The 21187-nt window shown below is 38.9% G+C and overlaps 1 protein-coding gene across 1 annotated transcript; it reads left to right on the plus strand.

Annotated features, from left to right (window-relative positions):
* Window positions 1-5721: 5721 nt before the first annotated feature.
* Window positions 5722-17716, plus strand: YIPF7 (Yip1 domain family member 7). Its single transcript, XM_035896777.1, has 5 exons — window positions 5722-5837; window positions 6831-6997; window positions 8654-8799; window positions 13248-13429; window positions 17554-17716. The coding sequence occupies exons 1-5, from the start codon at window positions 5722-5724 to the stop codon at window positions 17714-17716; spliced, it is 774 nt and encodes a 257-aa protein (XP_035752670.1).
* The last annotated feature ends 3471 nt before the right edge of the window (window positions 17717-21187 follow it).

Here is a 21187-nt window from a genome sequence, read left to right on the forward strand (position 1 = left end):
GTGTCAGCCATGGGCTGAACATCAGGTACCTGAAGAAATGTTCATTCAGGCATGCCTTTGCTCAGTCTACTGACTTGTATCCGTAAATATCGACTGTGAGCCCCTTCCACACCAAACTTCAACATTTAATATTTGCTATAGCTATTGTGATCATGGACACATGTCTTTTTCCTAGCCCTTCTCTGATCCTTTTCAGCCTTACAATTTTTCCCCCTCAGAATTGTTTGTTTAGTCTTTCAAGCCTGCCCCTGAGTAAATTAATTTCTTATTCATAGGCTTGTAAGACTAGCAAGGACCTGTGCTATCTAGTTTGTAGTCATGGATAAACAAAGGTCATGAAGCATTACTGAATTAATTCCCTACCTGAACTAAAACATAATACCTCATCTGATCATCAGATGTCCTATTACAGGGAACTTGCTAGCAGTGTTGGGAAACTGCTCTTGTGGTCAACTGCTGCAGTTGTCGTGAAAATTTTCAAGCTCTTCTGCTCCGAGTTTTATGTTGGGAAACCTCTCTTGTGGTCAACTGCTGCAGTTGTGAAAATTTTCAAGCTCTTCTGCTCCGAGTTTTATTTTGCTGTTGACTAAGAGTTTCAGGGACCTTTTTATTATTTGCTGTCTGTTGTGTCCTAGCAGATTCTGGTCAGATCACCCTGTGACTGGCTCTGGTTGGTAGATTTTGCTTCAAAGTATCTGCCAGATAAGGTTTATAAAGCGTCTGTCCTGTAAGACACCATTAGAAATCCTCCCCTCTTTTGCAATTACATTTGAGACACATCAGATAGCGCTTATTTAATCAGTATAATGGTTGTCCCATTAAGCAGTGATGGTTCTATATTTATTGAAGCAAAATCAAGTAAAATGCCTTGAGTAAATATAGGTCATCAGTGGTTACCTTTCCCAACTATAAGCCTTGTTAGAAAATAAATTAGTTTGAAATGAGCTAGTTTCCAAAAGCCCGTGTTGATTGGATTCATTGATGCAGTTATTTATTATTTGAGCCCATAATTTGCTAGGATTAATCTCGTGGTGATGGGCCAATAATTCCTCGGGGCATCTCATTTAGCCTTTTACAGAATGGCTTTGTTTTGATTTTCTCAGACTTTCCTGTTGTTTCGCAACTCAACAATGTAGAAAGTTTTTGACCAGTTCTTCTAAAACTTTTAGGTGCAGAGTTTTAAAATGTTGATATGAGCATTTCTAATTAAATGTTGCTGTCTTTTTGTTTTATTGATCCCTTTACTTTTTCATCTAATAGGAAAACAGCAGTACTGGTATGATTCTGTCTGCTTCTAATATGCTTGGACGGTCCCAGTTTCTATGGGTCACTTTTCCATCAACTACTTAATCTTATCTTCTTTTTATTTTTTAATCAATTGTCTGCATCATCATTTCTAACTAACATTATTTTCCATTTTTGAATTTTAGATGTCCATTTATATGCCTATATGCACAGGGATATTAACATAGTATAGATGTATCATTCATGTATAATATGTATAATAAAGTATATTTTAATTTCATATATGGAGAGAAATATAGATAAGTTTCAATTTTAATTTCATTCTTTTTTTTTTTTAATTTAATTTTCAGGTGGCTTTCTTTTCTAACTGTGATATGTTAGACAGCTCTTAAAATATTCTTCAGCAATTCCCCACCACTAGTCATTGTATTTTTTTTCTATTTAAATTCCTTCTCTGAAGTGCCTTGTCTGATAATTATTCCCAGTTCTTATCTGGCAGCCCATATGCATATTATATATATATATATATATATATATTTGTATGCAAAACATATATATAGGTATACAACTTTTTCTAATTAAAAATAGCAAAAGTAACAAAGTCAATTTTGTAATTAAAATAAACAGGCATAACCCTACCAAATTAGGATTTTTCTATGCCTAAAAAAGTATTTTTCTGGTTGCCTTCCTGAATGACAGAAGTTAATCCTACATCATTCCCCCCACTGATTTGGTATAAAGAAGACCAAGCCATATTATCTAAATGGAGATGATTAGACATTATAGAGCTTAGCAGTTTGCTAAGAACTGAAACTGAAAATTCACCTTTGTGGGCACAGCAATGTGAATTGTTGCTGGAAATGGCAGGAGAGAAATTTAACAGCATGAGGAAGGTTTAACAATAACTGTAACAAATATCGTAGTTAGATTACCCTAAAGTAGCAGAAACAGATGTTATATTTTTCTACTCACCATCCTTCAGTTCTGGGCTCTTTTTTGGACATATATACTGAATGAAAACTTGGCATACTTCATTTTTTCTTATTTAAAAATGCACCTATATTCTTTCATAGAGTTGTAGGTCATGAGCTAACAGAGCATGGTTATTCTTCTAATGAAACTGAAGTCATTTGACCTTCAACCTCACAGAATTTAATATGCAACTGAGGCATAGATTAATGGCCTGATAATCATCCCATTTAATGTCTCATTCCTTAAATTAACCAGCCCAAGTGCTCATTGGGAATCCATCCAATAAATCAGTGAAAAAGGCAGCACCCATTATGACTGTTTAAATACCTGATACTAAAGTATGTGTAAATAGAAAAGCTGCCTTTGAAGTTTAAACTCTATTTCAAAATCCATAGTGTGCTGCGAGTTTTCTAGCAGCCAGGACTAGCCAGTTCCTGATGTTTCATCCTAACAGGTCAGGTAAGGAGAAGGCTATCACTCTGAGCATTGCATGAAAAAAATTAACCGTGAATCTGATGTCAACATATTCAATAAAAGCCCTCAAAGCGCAGAGCAGCGTTCCGTAGAGATTAAGTAGAGATTTGCCCTGGTCCTGGTGTGGTGGGTGCTGCACTGCAAGAGTCTGCTTTGCAGGTGGATGAGAGTTCCTGGAGAAGTGATGGAGCAGGGGGATGTGCCTGGAGAGCAGGCCTGGCTGCTCTCCCTGAAACGCGCCCTGGCCTTGGACATTCGCCTTCCCTCCCTCTGCTTGTTGTGGTCCGAGGGAGCATTACGTTCTTCGCAAGAGGCACAGATGGAAAGCTCCCTCTGCCAGACACAAGGAATGGCTCTGAGGCTGCATGTGGCCCATAGTCTGCACTGTGGAAATACCTGCTAGAAACATACCCCCCAGTAAATGTATTTACCCTACTCATTTAACAGGTATTTAATTACATATTGTTAAAAAGGTTTAATATCTAACAGCTCAGCTCATGAAGGCTCCACCAGGACCTTTATAAAATACCTACTTAAGACAGAAGCTCTAAACTACAATTGAGATTATTGTGTTGAGGTATATAGAACAGTATTTGTTCATTTGGTTCTGCTTTCCCTGAAGATTCCTATCCTCTTCTGCTTATTGTTGTTAGCTCTTGTTAAATGCTGGCCGGGATATTGACAGGTTGTGGGGTTTTTTTTCCTCCATATGCATCTGTTCAAAGATCAAATTTAGAATCTTATAAATAGCACTACGGTCATCCCTGTTGAAGCAAGAGGATATTTTAGGTGTTCTCCAACATGTAAATTCAACAGACTGGAGTTTTCATCAAATATCTTAAAAAGTAAGTAACCTTAACTCTGAATTCTTTTTGAAAATAAATTTATCTTTTCTTAACTCCATTATACAGATTGTAGCATATCTGGTTAAGTAATTATTTCATTCCTTATAGTGACAGCAAAGAACATTAAAGACTTACTGGAATTGAACTATTTGAGTAGAGGTACCAACTAAAGTTTTTAAAAACATATTCCATGTAAAATCTGTATTGAAGAAAAGCATAAGTGGTGTGCAATTCCCAATGAAACCACGGTAAATAGCTTAGTACAATTAATTTGTATTAATTCGTGTTGACAACGTAAAAATTATTTCCCTTCTAAATTTGGAAATTCTGCATGACTGGTCAGCGGTTAAGAAAATAATGTAAGAATAACTTCTACTTTGAATGCTCTAAGGTAAATGAAGGAATCGGGTCCCCACAAATTAGTCTGATTATGTGATACAATTTAGAAACTTTAATATGCTGCTACATATTATTCAAGGTCCCTGATGAAATACTAATCTTTATAACTTTTACCTTACAAAGAGATTTGCAAAGATCTTTCCCACAAGCACTATGTGCTTGATAAATGTAGAGATAACTGTGAGAGGAAAAGCATATTTTTGCCAATGGCATTTGGAAAGTTGGAAAAGAGGGCAAAAGTAAAAAAAATGGGAAATGCTAGGAGAGATGAATATCTTACAGGAAATTCTAAGTAAATTGGATATTGTTATGGTTATCAGTCAGGTTATAGAGCTTCTCTGTGTGTTTTAAGAGTTTAACTGTATAAATGCTAGCCAAGTGGTGAAACACATGCATTTATCTGTGCATTTAAATACAGGCAAATCCTGCTCAGACCTTTGTCTAAATCACTGAAGAGCTTTAGCTGGCAGGAGAGAGGGCTCAGGGGGATCTCCTCAATGACTGTAACTGCCTGATGGGAGGGAGCAAAGATGACAAAGCCAAACTTTTCAAAACCCAGCTGGACACGGCCCTGAGCAGCCTGCTGTCAGTGTCCTTGCTTTGGGCAGGGGCTTGGACCAGGCAATCCCCAGAGGTGCTCTCCAGTCTCCAGTTTGGTGGTTTGGGGACTCCCCGAACCCATGCACTGCTCCAAGCAGGTGTAATATCTTTGCTGCCTGTGGCTCAGCATAAAGGCAACACTGAGGTGAAACAGGGTCAGTCCTTAATCTTGTGGATACTCTTAGGGCACGGAATGACTTGCCTTGGTAGACCTGGCAAATTTGAAGCCATTTTGTGGTTTTATAGTTAGCCATGTTAGTCACACGAGAAGGACCTAGACCAAATCTAAGAAATAATAAAATATCTTTGCAATTTAAAACACTCTCTAGTGCCAAAAGGCACATGATGCTTTACAGAACCAATGTGCCTCATTTCTTATGCTGCTTATATATGACCCAGACAACCAGTCCTGCCTACAGGGTATGGGTAAATGGGCCCGTGTGCAAAGTGTACAAAATTCAAATGGTTACAAAACCAGGAACGACCCCATCCTGGGGTAGTCACAACATGGAAGGGAAAACGGATGAGTTTTTCCTTTCTTAGTCTAATCAGTCCATAGCTACAGAGCTGTCTCCAATCATTCTGTTTGCTGTCTGCTCCAAAGTCATTAGCTAACCAGTGAGAATCTTCTTCTGGTACTCCTAATATGCCAGCTACAGTGTCCCTGAACAGAAATCACAAATTCTGTGAATATATTCTCATTTTTCTATTGTTTTATGATAGTTGTATTGCAGAACACAAATAGCTGAAAATAGTAACTGTTTTTGAAACCCAAAATGCTTCTTAAAAACATTAAATTCTAAGCATTCAGACATGGCCACATTTTTTTTTTTTAAAGTAGGAAAATGAATTGTTTAAAACAACAGTTTACTTGATATATATCCTTGTTCAAAATTACTTATGTTATTTTTGGTAACACTAACAAGGCAGGAAGCCTTGTATACCACTTGTAAATTAATATACGGCAATTACCAGTAACAGAAGATGAATTTCTCTTGTTACAACAAAAGAAAGTAAAGAGTCCATTTTTGTCACTTCCAAATTATCATGCATTCCTACAGAAAGATTCTCTTGAGTTTGTGGCTTTTGAGGTTTATCCTTTTCATTTCAGTTTAGGACAGCTCATAGATATTGGCTTGTTCCAAAGGCTATTTTATTGATATTTGCAATCATTTTTCCAGACAGAATGTCAAATTTCGAGCAGTTTCACTTTGACTTTTACCAGTCCAATTACACCATAGATGACCAGGAAGAAGGTTACAACGGTTATGGGTCTACTGAAAACCTCTCTGGAAGCAGAAAGTAAGTATACTATCAAAAAAACCCAAAAAAACAAAAAAAAAAGGAGAGAAAACAGGCTATATATCTCAAAGCTCAAATGAAATCAATGACAAAAACCAGCATGCAATTGCCAAAAAAGGGTTGCATAATCAATACAGTGGAAGCTTTAGTGCAGAAATACAAGCCATATCAGTAGAAAGACAGGAAGAAACTTATTATTTCATTTTTTTCTTATATTTTTTAAACCTATTGGTGACTTCTGCCCCTAGGAGATTTCCACACAACTGCGGTAGGAGGCTGAGTGTTGCTGCAGCTTCCCTGTTCAGTGGCTGATGGATCCAGCTGGCTTTGGGGCTTGCAGGAGTAGGAAAGAGCTTCAGGAGATCATCTAAACTTTCCCCAAGGCAGAATGACTTATAATTGAACCTTTCCTTATAAAGGATTGGGTTTCATGCTACTTTTATATGTACAGATGTTACAGGTTGTTTACCTGAGCGTCATGTTATTAAGGTGGATTTTAGGGCACATATTGCTAGAAATTTCTTAAGCTCCTTCATAGATTCAAGAAAAAAAATATCTAAATGTATTGCTTTTTCATTAGCAGTATGGACATATCTGAGGAATGTCACCAGGCTGCTTGGTGGAAAAGTCAGGAGTGCCTAAATTTGTGAACGCCCTCAGAGCTCCTAAATTCCCTTTCCCCTCACTCCCAGCCCGGGGGCCTGTGCAGTGCCATTGCCTGAGCTGGATGGGCACAAAAGTGGGTGCTATGGGCTGCAGTGTGCTGGCAGGCTGGCAAGGAGCCCTGCCTGGTTTCAGAGGGGGTTGTGGTGAAGGGAAGCAAAGCCACGGTCAGTAGCTCGTCATTCCCATACTGTGCCCATAAAATTTCCAGGTTCCCCAAATTGATGATAGGTGAAAATTTAAACCATGGTGCATGGTGAGCAGCTCTAAGCTGTTGTGAAATTGCTCATGGCAGTTACGTGTTTTGCTGTGATTTACTTCTTGTCCCAGGAGCCAGGCAGGAGAGCAACCTCCAGCCAGTGCTTTTGCCCCGTCGGCAATGCTTCTGCCCTCTCAGAGTTACGTGGGCCAGATTTTGCAGCCAACATACAGTCCCAACACTCTCTCTCATCTTAGTTACTCCGACGGATTTGACGAGGAACCTCCTTTGCTAGAAGGTAAAAATAAAACCACAGACAATGTGTGTGGTTCCTGGGGGTACCAATGCTTTTCTTTGCCAGCCAGTGGCAGTCACCAGAGAAACTGCAGCAGAGCTGGCAAGCCTGGCTGTGCGAGCTTCAGCCAACAGCCCCTGGCCCCCAAACTTACATTTTCTTATTTGAATTCGCCATGGATTCATTCAGCCTTATGGCTTACGTAGCATATACTTTACTACCACTAGGTGACAGCATAACGATAAGTTTTGCATTCACATTTCCAAATGTTTTTTTCCACTCTGTGTTTATCCTGCGTACGTATTGGTACATCTATAATTAATAAATACTGATAATAATCCTTTTTGTGTATCTAGTAATAAATTTAATATTTTGAAGATGCTAAATAGCTTGTTTCTGTGGGAAAGAAATTGAGAAAGCTGCTTTCAGCTTCAACTACTTGATCATTTAACTACATGAACAATATCGTTCTTTATGATGATTGAACCATCTTAATGCTAGTGGCTGATTTTGTAGTTTACAAAATACTTGTGCTATATTAAAAAAAAATCAAAGAATTTGTGATTATTTCAGCATAATATAAAAAGCTCATATTCAGCCTGCTTTTGCATGCTGGAAGGCAAGTGGATTTTTTACTACTTAAAAGATGCTCCTACTGCCTTAAAAACAGCAAGATCACTCTATTTGATATAGATAACTGCTAGGTCTTTACCTCTTAGACCTCTAAGCACTTAACTCCACAGGCAGCCCACCCTGTGAAAAGGATGTTGAAATACAGATGCTTCTGATCCTCAGGACATCAGAGATGCTTATATCTGTGTAACAAATAAATCTCACCAAAGGCACACATTTTAATACAGAACAACTTTATATGATGTTTTGACTCAGCTCAGGGTGATGGATCGGTGACGGAAGATTAAGACTTGGCTTTCCAGACAGACCTAAAACATTGTCAGTCTCAGTGATTCTGGCACCCAGTTCTGAACCTAACTTTTCCCTTGCTGGAGCATCTCAGGGAAGATGATTACTCTTGCAAGCTGAAGTGTTTCAGCAGAAGTTACAAGAGAAATCTTTGCCCCAGTAAAGTTAATGGCAGAATTCCCATTGACTTTAACAGGGAAGAATATTGTTCTTTTTCTAGGGGTCCTCAGTAATTACTTTTTAAATGCAAAGAAAGCTTATAAAGCACTGCATGAAGCATTATTAACTTGCCTTGAAGGGAAGAATGTCATTTTTAAGTGCCTCTGGCAGTTCAGACTTAAGACACATCTCTTGTCAGATTTGCCAGAATTAAAGCGTATATCTCTGTCCTCGGTGTTCTAGAGTAACTTGAATTCTGCAGTTACTGTTAATTAGCATATTTTTCACCATCTAACTTAGTGTGGCATTAGATATATGTGGTTTAAATATAGGAAAAACAAATATTAACTCAAAAATGCTGGGGGCATTTTTTGGTTCACTGCCTAAAATTGGATTTAATAAATTACTATCTCAATTTAGAATCAGAGCTGATTCTCGAATACACTGGGTATATAGCAGGGACAGCATGTTCCTACTACAGAATACGTCATCCTACAATATTTTGTGGTAGCTCATGGGTTTATGTAAAAGTGCTGTTTTCTTGTGGGCAATTAACAATCGTGGAATGTCTCATTGCAGAACTTGGGATCAATTTTGAGCATATATGGCAAAAAACGTTAACAGTTCTAAATCCAATGAAACCTGCAGATGGCAGCATTATGAACGAGACAGACCTCACCGGACCCATGGTTTTTTGCTTGGCCCTTGGAGCAACATTGCTGCTGGTAGGATGTGGCAGATATCTTGAGAGATTTCTTTTCCAGCAAGTTAATGCCGGGTTGATAACACATGTGAAGCTGCAGAAGATGTAGCACTGGCATAAAATGAGTCATTTGCTGCCGTTTGTTCTGAGATTATATATTTAAAAGTCTCCTTGCTTCGAAAGTACCTGCATAAAGTTTAAATGTAATATAAATGTAATACAGGTGAAGTGATGTATTAATTTCAGTGGAAATAAAAGACCATGCCATTTTTTTGGGTGGGATTTAATAGGAACAAAGGACAGATCTGTGCAGTGTATATCCTGCGGAGGCTCTGAACACCCGAAGCATGGCAGTGTGCACTTAGGTAAGGACCTAAGAAGGAGGTTTTAAAGGAGAGCATAAAAAAGCATAGCAGACCAGTTTTTCTGACACTCTTGCTACTGTTTTGAAATGATCTTCTCTCGATGTTACTTTGGGGACTGCAAAGATATAAAAAAAATGATCTTTGTGTAACTAAAATAATTTGAAAAAGGAAGTGGAAAGAGCCTCTTCCCTTCTGCCTCAAATTTGCAATACCTTCCTATAAATTTTGCTATTGCTTTCTTAGTTTTATGTTCTTTTCCTAAATCATCTGCTAAACCAAATATGGTAGCCTGTGTTTAACCTCTTTCCTCTTTATAGCTTTCCTACAGGAGGAAAGTTGAACAGGGACTGTACGCTACTCCTAAACTCGCCTATTTATCACTGACAACAGGGGCTCTCCAGCACTGCTGAAGTACAGCTCTGATTGTCGGCAGCAATTTATCAGACAGGGATAAGGTGGGACCATTCTGGGAAGGGCTTTACTGCTCTAGCAACCGAGGTGAGAGAAACGGGGCTCTAATTCTCCATTTCCTCTGTGATAAATAGTGCTGAATCAGAAGACTCTTGCAAGTTCTTACTCAATTTGTAATGTCAGTACAGTACCTTGAATGTGCAAACTGCAATATAAATGTCAAGGATTATTATTATTTATGTCCCTATAAAAATAAAAATCCTTTAAAAGGGTGGAAGCAGCAGGAAGAAAGGGAATAAAAGGAAAAGAAGGTGGGAAGCTAGAGAAGGCAGGCTATTTTCCACCTAGAGAAATAAAGGTATGAGGGGAACAAAAGGAGAAAGTGTTGAATTGATTATGATCAGGAAAATGGAAGGAAAGCTAAAAGAAAGAACGAAAAAAAAGGTTGCTGTTGATTTTTCTCCCTGGATACCCAACAATTGTAATGAATATTAAACTACTATTATTGGAAAAAAGTACTTTAATTACCATATTTATTCTAGGATATTAAGTGTTTTAAGTATCATTAGAAAACCAACAATTTCCACGGCTCCAGTTTTAGGTCAGCAGAAGTCCTCTGATACAATCTAGTGGTTTTGTGCCACAACTTCACAGCAATAAGTCTATGGGATTTCCATGGGCCATCTTACAAATTCAGGCTGCTCATTTTATCTCCGATGCATTTGAATACTAAAGTGGCTCTTCAGCTGTGTAAGCTATGATATCCTTCTGTACTTGAATAATTCTCTTCTAATAGCACCAGGAACATAATTTGGTTGAGAGCCTGTTTCCAAAAATAATTTATAAATTTTATTTAGTTTCAGCTTTTTAACTATGGAAAAATATGCAAAGATATTCTTCAAAAGGCAGAAGGTCTTTCAGAGCACAGGGAAAAAGAGGAAAGGATTGTTAGCCTGGCATCAGGACTTGATCTTCCTCACACTGGCGTAAAACAGGGCAGCTCCATTGCAGACAGAGAAACAATGATAGTGCAAAAGTTAGCAGAAGCCCAAGTCTCAGTTGTGTTGCATTTTACGTAGTCATTCATAGGAAATCACACTTCCCCATCCACTTAAACTAAGGACTGTAGTACCTACTCGAGGCAGATGCAAACAAGCGCACAAAGTCTGACTTTCTTCTAACCTTGTTCCTTCCGCAGGACAAATTTAGCTCTTCCCATTCATCAAAGCCTGCCAGACTAATCAAGCCTGATTCTGGTTTTGCTTACATCACTCCGAATAGGGAGTATTCCCGTGTGTGTGAGTCAATATATTTACATATGCTAAGAATGACTAGAATTGGAACCAACATGTTCAGCTGCTTTTTTTTATCTCTCTCATTCTCCTGCACCACCAGTCAAACATTTCACCGAGTGGAGATTTCAGTTAGCTGCCAGTGCTAGTGCTCCCTTCATCTCTGTCTCAATAATTAATCGTAAACTAAGCTGCTAAATAGTGCTGTGTGGAATAATTAAATACACCGAAACAAACAGTCTAAAAGCTTGTAGCTGTTGTTGCATCTGTTTGAGACAGAGCTTTTCTTAGTTGGTCCATAGTAAAGGCTGCCCCAAACCATTGCAGATGTTAAACTTGATACAAATCTTTGATGACTGAAATGGTAATTGATAATAATCTGAGCTAGTATTGCTCTCCCACACAGTCTCTAACTATCATTTATTTTATTTGATGAAGCAATTTTTCCTTATTATTTCATACCAGTAATATGCAAATGCCAGCAAAGTACTCTGTACCTAAATAGGAAGAATTCTTTTGCTGTTTGGGAATAGAGTATTCCTTTACGGTGGAATGCACTGGCGGCGAAAAGGCCAACACTCAGGATATTGTGAGGATTTAGGCAACCTGGCTGTACCTGACCTAACCTCAAGGACTGGAACCAGAGGAGAGCTCAGCAATGAGCCAGGTCAAGCTGAAAAGAGGATAACGGTGCTGATGTAGAGGCAGGTCTTACTAACTGAGGCTGCCTTTCACGTAAGCGTACACTGCTTTCCAACCGGAGCTGGTGAGCTGTCAGAATCTGCAACATTAGGACTATTGGGTTGTGTCATCTCTGGATTAGGCTCTCTCTGCTGTGTTGCTTTATATCTGTCCAGCTCAAATACCACTGGCATCCAGTGATCAGTTTCCACCCAAATTGATACAGGAAGCAGAGAAGCAGCATCCTCAAAGATAGTTGGTTTGCCCCAGGTTTTATTAAAACGTATGGATGAGTAAAGCAGGAGGTCTTCTCAATCCCCCCTAACCATCATGGAAGAGATACTTGTAAATATTGCAAACCATGAAAAAAGCTTCAATAATATTTCTACCTTATCCGTCACAAGAGAATCCAACCATAAGCTAAGAAGTTATTAGGAAGCTGGGACCCTCTATTAGTTTTGATTCCCATGTGGTTTATCATATGCAATATAAAATGTGCAATATATAGATGTGTGTATGCAGAAACACACCTGTGGTTTAAGTATGTATATACGTATGGTTATGTGTTAGGAAGATGATGCATTGTGGCCCTTCTTTTGGGAAGTTGAAACCTGAGTTAAGGGTTGAGTCCCAGGTTTCAGCTTTCTCCTTCAGAAATGAATGTTATCTTTAGGATACACAAAGCAAACAAAACCATCTTCATCCCAGTCGCTATTTATTTGTGTTGTCGAAATGTTTATTTCTTATGTACCAATGTGAAAATGACAGTATTGCGTAGCCAACATTCAGTATTTCATTTGTTAGAATCTTAAATAGAGAGAAACAATATTTAACAGTCTTTTGTGAGTGTTCGTTCTGGGGAGTGAACAATGCCCTCATGCCTGGAGGTGATCCTTCAAAATGATGGCAGGAGATGAAGAAATCGGTGGTACTGTGGCCACTGCTGCCTGTTGTACTAGCTTTGTGTATAAATTAGAAAACATCAGGCTCCAGGCTGTCAGGCTGGTACCTTTCACAGGCACTAAAGTCACACAAAGGAATAAAACCTGGAAGAAAAATACACCTGGGGAATTTTTCATTCGTTGGAACAAAAAAAGAACACAGGCTGACAGTCACTACTAAGGTTTATGTTGAAGTGAACATGTTTTATTGATCTAAGCACAGAGATGTGTCTTTCTCATGGTAGTCAACGGAAGAATGGACACATTCACCCTGAAAACCAGCATACTTTCAGCAAAATTTTACTTATTTTTTGCAGTCCTGCTTAAAGCTGGAGGTCTGTAATAAAATGTGAAGTAAGTGGAGTCATCATTTTACTTAAGACACTTTCGTGCAGCCCCATGTACACCTATTGGAAAGAGTTTTCCTGACACTGAAATGTGCTTTCCATAATTTCTCCTCACTTTGTTACCAGTGAGACCTTCCCAGGTGTCCCCAACCAATTCCTGTCCCATTCAGAGCCCAATGACAGTAAGACTGAGAATCAGGCTTATAATTTTAAATTAGTGACAGGCACATCCTCACAATTGTACCTCGGAATTTTTTCAGGCAAAAATCACCCAAAAGTATCAGCTGTGGTTTACAGTGGAACCAATGTAGGTGAAGCGGAGAGTGTCAACATGAAAAAGTAACAAGCCTAGCATTTTCCTCCTGTCTTCTCCCACCCCTTTGCAATCACTTACTGACTTCTGACACCTCATGCTTACTCGAATTTCTTCCAGGCAGGAAAAGTCCATTTCAGCTATGTGTACGGCATGAGCGCCATTGGGTGCCTTGCTATGCATGCCCTACTGAACCTGATGAGCATCCCGGGAGTCTCGCATGGCTGTGTCGCAAGCGTCTTGGGCTATTGCCTGCTGCCCATGGTGATCCTGTCCTCTTCTGCAGTCATCTTCTCGCTACAGTAAGTACCACTCTATGGCAACAAGAATCATAGGGAGGACAATAAATTGGAAGGCTGGTGTTATGCAAAACATTTTGTAAATGGTTATGTAGTGAATTTTGGCTTCTGAAACCGTTAAGAAAAACACCATTTTGTAGACGGAAATGGACAAAACTGGACTGCATTTCAGAAAGGTGAGATATATTCATTTTAATATGAGTCCTTAATTCCACTGTTTCCCACTTGGACTGAGATGCCTTTGATTTTTGCAGCAGCCTTGAATGTGCTTTTTGTTTTGCAGAGCCAACCTAGGTAGCAATTTTAAAAGAGGCTGCTGGACTTTGGGTTTATGTAGGTGGTTCTCCTGTTCCTTTTCTGTTCATAGTATCAGGCTCCCATCCTTATGCTTCCTTTCCTTCTATAGATCGACTTCTGTATGACAGAATGAAGTAATCAAGCAACCCTTAATGATTTGGAGCATCAGAACAAGTGTTTTAAGATATAGTAGAGTCATATACTCTGAGGTATAGTTGTGGTGTAATTGAAAATCTGAAAATAACTGAAAACTCTGAAAAAACAAATGTGCGGTGGTGTATGTATCTGTGCATGCGTGGGGGAGGTGTTCAGTAATATGCCTATGAATAGGAATTTTGTATGCAGCCTCTCCTTCCTCCGCATTCGGTAAGCCTTTTGAGATACAGACTGTTTACCTCCCTGTTCACATACAGCAAAGTACAAGAAAGCTCCAGGTCTTGCCTGAAGGCCTTGAGCAGTCCTTTTATCCATCATTAGCATGTTATTAATAATGGTTCCCCTCCTCAGTCTTTGTTGTTCACTCACATTTTTAACTCTCCAATCTGTAGTGTACGGGACTTGGCAGCTGGTGAATATGAAAGGGCCCCTGTTTGTTTTCTTTGGAAAAGCAGAAATTTTATATATGTATATATTATTTTTTAAGGAAATTACATAGTGCGATGAAGATTTTGGCACAATCCTTGTTGCGTGTTTCTGTGGAGCCACGGTGGGCTAACCTGACCGTATTCCGTGTATGACATTGTTTCTGAGCCGTCCTTGATGGGATGAACAGTAGAGACACTGAAGAAGCCATTTATTCCCTATTCTCCTACACTTCCCGTATTTTCTTGATTAACTTGTTTAATAATCCACCATAATAAAAGGTGCAGATCCATAATCATAGGACAGATGGGGCGAACTCCAAACCAGCTGTTACAACTGCGCAGGGCACTGTTGTCTGTACAAAGAATCCCCAAGTGTGCGCCGCACATTTGTAAAATGCTGTGAGTTAATAGAAAGCACATCTTTTGAAAATCTATAAATACTATACTGCAATAGCCTTTACAAAATTAAACCATTATTTCTGAAATGAATTGATAATGTTAAGTGCCTATCTACAGGATTCTGCAGTCCTTTCTCATTCACTATACAAAACTGCTTGAACACAGCAAGTACCAAGGTTAACTACTATGAACATGCTATTAAAATTGAGCGGTAACTTTCAAATCCAACACACATTTCATTATTTTTAATTTAAAAACTTATTTAAAATGGCAAAGGAAAGACAGAAATACATTAATGATTTTTTTTAGTATTTGTAAAAATGTTATTTCTGTCTATTTCAAAGTTCAAACTAACTTCAATGTTTGTTTTCACAGAAAATATACTGAAGATAATGCACACATCTATTGCAAAGATACATACTAATCCAATAATTTTTGATTTTCATGGTTAGCTATTTCACTGTCACTGAATAAAGCACAATATGAATTATTTTGAGAAAACCAGTTCTCTTACACAAACTTGCGTGGAACTGTATTTGTTTGCGCCCATCTGTACTGATACCATGCCTGAGCCCAAGTTGATTAGGTGTCCTTTTGGGGAGAAACTTCAGCAGCCTTTTTTCCTGGAAGAAACAACAATTCTTTATTATCAAATTCCTAAGGAGAGTGGTCAAGCCATTTCCTTGACTAAACAGTGAAGGAAATGAGTGTAAGAGTGGAGAAAGGAATTCTTAGACCCAGCCGATGCAAAGGACCCATGTAGTGACTTCATCTGCAGGTTGTGAGAGAGGAGTGGAGAGGGCCCACTCAGGTCTGTTCCCCAACTCAATCTCACCCCCAGTCCCCTTGGTCACTGTGAGCATGACATCTGCCTTTTGCCCCTCTCCCATGCTTGAGGATTTGGCCCTCATGCACATGCTAGACACAAGCTCTCTGCTAAAGCTAAATTTTGGCAGTAACATGCTGTTAGATCAAGGATTGAATTTATAACTCCACAGAAGCATATCTTGGCTCCAGAATGATTTTATGCCACCTTTCCATCCTGCTCACTGCCAGTCCTGGAACAAACTATGAGAGGCCATTGGACTTCAGTGCCAGGCAAAACAACCACATCTCTAAATTCTATTACCTTGTGAGAGGCCCCTAAATAGTCATTATAGTAGCTGAAAGTCGTCATCGCACAGTACGCTCCTGTTACGTCCCATCCCTCTGCCAGCATGGGTACCTGCTCAGAGAACCATCCGTACCAGCTCTGAATTTCTGGCTAGCTGTTGAAGTGAGCATCTTAGCATCTCCACTTGGAGCAGGGGCCAGGAACTTGGTTCACAGAGCCCAGTGTAATTTCCCTGAATGCCACTGTAGAGGTTTAAAGAACATTTAAACTGAGGATATTAAATCACATAGTCTTTAATGTTTTATTTTTAACGGGTTGAAGTTGCAATGAGGTGCTGAGTCACCTTAAAATAATTCCTTCCTCCCCCAAAGTCCCAAGAGCTGACAACACTGAATACCTTATTGGCCTGGAGACTGGATCGCCAAGAAACAAACTATTTCATGTGATATGATTGCATTACATAAACTAAGTCAATTAAATAAGGAGAGCTTTACTCATCATGGTTTAACTGCAATAATAATATCAGTGGAGATTATTTCTGATAAATGGACCCAAGTATATGTAGTCTGTTTAACTGCAATAATAATATTAGTGGAGATTATTTCTGATAAATGGACCCAAGTAAGTATATGTAGTCTGTTTCTCACTTCTGGTTCTGTTTTGCTGATGCTTTGGAAAAGTGGGGCACCAGGAAGCCCTTTAGCAAGGGGCAGAGGCTCATTCATTCTCCACGTCCTTGAGACTGACGCAGCGAAAGTGCGTAATGCAGCTGATCTCATTATGTACTCAGCAGCATATTGCACGCATGATCTCATGCATTTTACAGAAGGAAGCTGCAAATACGGAGTGCAAATAAAGCATATGTGAAACATTATTTATTGGCAAGATTTTATTTCTACAAGGTTTAATAGTGAGCTCTCTGTAACCTGCAGGAATATTTCAGCGGGGTTTTGACCAGAGTCCCATACTCATCAGTTCTCCGGGCCACCTTGCACCTGAGAGGTGGCAGAATGTCCCTTCAGAAGGGCTCAGCTGTCACCAAGAGACAGTCTGGAAAGCCACCGTCCTTTTAGCGTACAGAGAAGGGTGCCAGGATGAGCAAAATATTTTTTCTCAGTGGTTCTTTTCCCATCCCTTACTTTCTACTCAGCGTGCACCCTTTTTTAAAAGACCAGTTGAGCTTTCTCCTGGGAGGCAGTCAACACCTTTCCACATGGTCAGCTGCAGTGTAATTCTTTAAGAGCCTGATTGCCTCTCCTTAGAGTCCAAGGCACACTTAAAACCTGTGCTGTGTGTTACAAAAATGCTACCTCTCCAGGTCATCAGGCTGCCTGATGGAAGATTAGGTCTGTAGTGTCATTTTAGATCCTAACAACTTCTACAAGATGATTTTGGCTGTAATAGGGTCTTTGCTAACTTTAAAATTAAGCTTCAGCTGCTGCATCTGCTGGAGCCCCAAAGATTTATTTGGAAATGCACTTGTCCTTTTAGCAGTACTACTGATGAAGCTGCTGCTTTTATCCATGCTGAAGAAATGACCTTTTTGTTTCCTGTTACTGTTTTACTTTGTTTCTCAGGCTTGACTTTCATTACGTCAGTCAGTCCTTGGTTCTTCCCATGGCTGTTACCTTATCAACAACAAGTTGCTAGACATGAACTTGAGTTTGATAAGATTTAATGCTACATTTACTAACAAGTGGATTTTGTTGTGTTTCTTCTGTTTTTTCTCCTAGGGGGATCCCGGGAACTTTATTCGCTCTGTTTATTATTGGATGGTGCAGTTTGTCAGCCTCCAAAATTTTTACCTCTGCATTGGCTATGGAAGGACAGCAGCTTCTCATTGCGTACCCATGTGCTTTACTCTATGGACTTTTTGCGCTTCTAACAGTTTTCTGAGATGTATTTTCTGGTAGCCTTATTACACTCTGTGGTTGTTGGAGGGGAAAGGGGTTATTTACTTATTTTTAGATTGCCTAGAGTTGCATTACGTTCCATTAACAAAATTAGATTATAGGACTTACCTTTTGTATGCCTAATGGCTGATAATCAAATAAAAAATCAAGCTTACAGGTAGTTGACTGCAATAATGGTGTTTTGAAAGTCTTACATTTTAAAGAAAAACATTTTTATTGAGAAGGTAGTAAAAGTGAAAAAAAATGAAATAAGTGATAATTTAAAAAAATATTTTCTGAGTTTTTAATATATAATACATATACTAGAGAGTAACTGGGAAGCAATAATATAAATATTTAATAGACCTAGTAAATCAAGTGAAGATACAAATTTATATGTTTCAAAAAAACCCAGCTTGCCATCTTATACGATTACTAACTAATATCCAGAATTTACATGTATGGGCTTGTGGTTTTTTAACAGAGGAGTGAGTGGCCCTGCTTTGTGATGTTGAAAAATTGTCCAAGAACAGAGGGAGGAAACTAGGAATGTCATCTTGTTGGGGTTTTTTTAAGAGGTGTTGCTGTCCAAAACACTATTGTGTTTGTAATGTACAGTAATGTTATATTTTAAAATTGCCGCTAAACCACCACCTGCTGCCACTGCAGAAAAGCACCAAACAAAGCAAAGGCAACTCCCAAAAATGTCTCCTGAAAGGCAGAAATGTATTTCAGCAAGCAAAATAAAAATCTCCACAATTTTATCTGCCCTCAAAAAAATCTATTTGCTGCTTTTAGTTTTACAGGAACCTAACATTTTTATAAAAGCAACAAAGCACAGGATGCACAAGATGATGTTCCAAAATATAATATTAGAAATATCAAGCCATCAAGAGGAAATGGAGATGCGTGTGCAGTCATAACAAGAGCCAAACCCAGTAGGCAGCGGTAGAGAAAATGAATGCAGCTGTAGAAAGGGCTAGGGAAAAAAAATGGATGAAATAAAGGTAAATGTGAAGGAAATAAGTCGCAGCCGATGATGTCATCAGTGTTTTAGGGTGTCTCCCTTCTTGATGAATATTTTTATGATCTTGATTATCCTCCAATTTATTAATTATTTTGAACTCTTCAGTGAAATTCCTACAAAATATTTCTCTCTAGACAGAGGATCACTGATTCTGTGAGAGAGGGTCCTGGTACTGCAAGCACTTGTGCAGAAGCTTAGCATGGCAGAACTGCTCAAAACCACATAAAATTAATTGTCTTCCTAACTCTTTTCAGGTCAGACCTAAATTAGAAGATCAGTTTGTCCTCAAGCTAGTGATTCTGTTTCTGAATTGAAAGCGCCTTTGGTAAAAATATTTCCCATTGCTGGCATATTTGGTTTCTTAAGAACTCTTGTACAAACCATTCTGGAATTCATTTTACTGAAATCCAGTGGAACTAGTTCAGACTAAGGGTCCTGAAAAGTAAACAAAAGGTAATGTGTACTTAGCCAATTCCTTAAAAAATCACAACTCATTTATGGAAAAATACTTGCTGTTTTTATCCATTTCTTCACTGCAAGGCCAGGAACATAAGCACAGAGAGACAAAGTTGGAGGCATGACCCTGGAGCAAATTGTGGCTATAACAAGGTAGGATCTAGTTGCATATAAGTGGGAAGTGTGTAAATTTGGAAGATCGGCATTTGCAAGCGAAACAGATTTGGTCTTGTTGTATCAGGGAGCAAATTTGCCACTGATGAGGCAGAGATAAACATGTCAAATGACTCCAGGGTGTGGTTATAAAATCAGGCAGTTTGATTTACCAAGGGTTGCGCTTCTTCTGAAGTTCAGAAAAGATGGTTTAGAAACATTGAGATCCATTTCTGTCCTACACTTCCTATTATCACTCATGCTGCCTAAAACAAGTATAAAATGGCTCTATTCCGCAGCACTTTATATTCATTTTAATCCTGATCTGCATGATATGAATGGTGGGGGAACCAGTGAATCAAGCCATCAGTCTGTTTTTTGATGTCATACACAAGCCAAATTACTTACAGGGAAAATGAACACCTTGAAATTTTGCCATAATATTTACAAAGCAAATGCAAGTCTAATTATAGCTTTATGTTTATTCTCTCAGAACTTATACCTTTTTTTTTCTTTTCTTCACTGAGATGCATCTTCATCATTTTGAATGCTAACTTCTTACTTTCAATAACTTTTCCTTACTGTTTAGCCATGCTGATTTCCTTTTACCTCTTCCCAAGGGATTTCCAGAAAGTGGTATGCAATGGTGCTGTGCTCCCAGTATGGTTTTCTTCAGGGGTCTCTATGCTGCCTGTGAGGATTTATATCTCATAGCTATCCGTCTTTGACATCTTTTAAACGAGATTCCTCATTTTTACATAGTTCTCCCTTCTGAAGGTCAGCACAGCCATGGTGATGGTTTTGGTCCTGTTATTCCTGTGTGCTTCCTGAATCTAAAAATATTATGGTCACTCTTATAAGCAGTTACTTCATCAAAATAAATATTATTTTGGCCTAAGATCCGTTCAAATCATGAATATTCAGTAATATACTCTTGTTCTGCCTCTTGTTCCCAACACCACCTAGCTTTCCTATATTGTCTCTTGTCTGGGCCATCATATTTCACTCCCTCACATCATTCCATGAAAGTTCAAATACAAGCCTGGCAAGCTGCTACTTTCAACTTGCCAAAGAGAGGATTATAAAATAGCAATGGGTCACAGTCTAATTTTTAATTCATGCTTCCCACCTGAAGAGTTAAAAAAATCACAAGATGTAAAATATGCTTCATAGCAAAAGGGGAAAAAAATCATGGTTTCAGGGGGTGAAAGTGTCTAATCAGTCTTTGGTTTCTTGATTTTCGTAGCATGCACATGTAAGTTCAATTCTGAATGTGCATTCACACGCAAAATTGGGCACTTTTTTAGTTCCTTTTTGCTATTTCAAATGGTGATACCAGTGTTGGACACAGGTGGTATAGGAGAAGTATAGGAGACAAAGTGCTTGCCTGTCTCCCACTGCATTTCTTGCGTGCCAGGTGTACTCAAGGTGACCCTCCGAAACGAGCTTGCGGCATTCTGCTGTAGTCTAAACATTTTGCAGTTCTATTGCAACAAAATGCAGGTGAGAATGAAAGTGAGCATATTCTGAGTGAGAGGAGACTATAGAATGCGATGACGATAAAATGGTTACCTGAACAGCAGCGGCTGACAACACATCAGGTTGCATCTAGAGACCTGCTCTCCTTGGCAAGCCAAGGGCCACATTTGTAGTACCAAGGTCCCACTATTTATCAAAAATCATCCTGTCACATGTCATCTCTGAAAGGTTATAATACAGGCCTTGAATAGTTGGTAAACTGTATTGTGGATAGGAAGCTGCTGACACATTGAATTGGACATATGCTGTGCTTCCTGGTGAAATAGCTCCATTAGCAAAGGGTAATATTTTCCCGTTTTT

The sequence above is a fragment of the Egretta garzetta genome, unplaced genomic scaffold (genome assembly GCF_000687185.1).
Source record: "Egretta garzetta isolate BGI_Z169 unplaced genomic scaffold, ASM68718v1 scaffold256, whole genome shotgun sequence".
Taxonomy (NCBI): domain Eukaryota; kingdom Metazoa; phylum Chordata; class Aves; order Pelecaniformes; family Ardeidae; genus Egretta; species Egretta garzetta.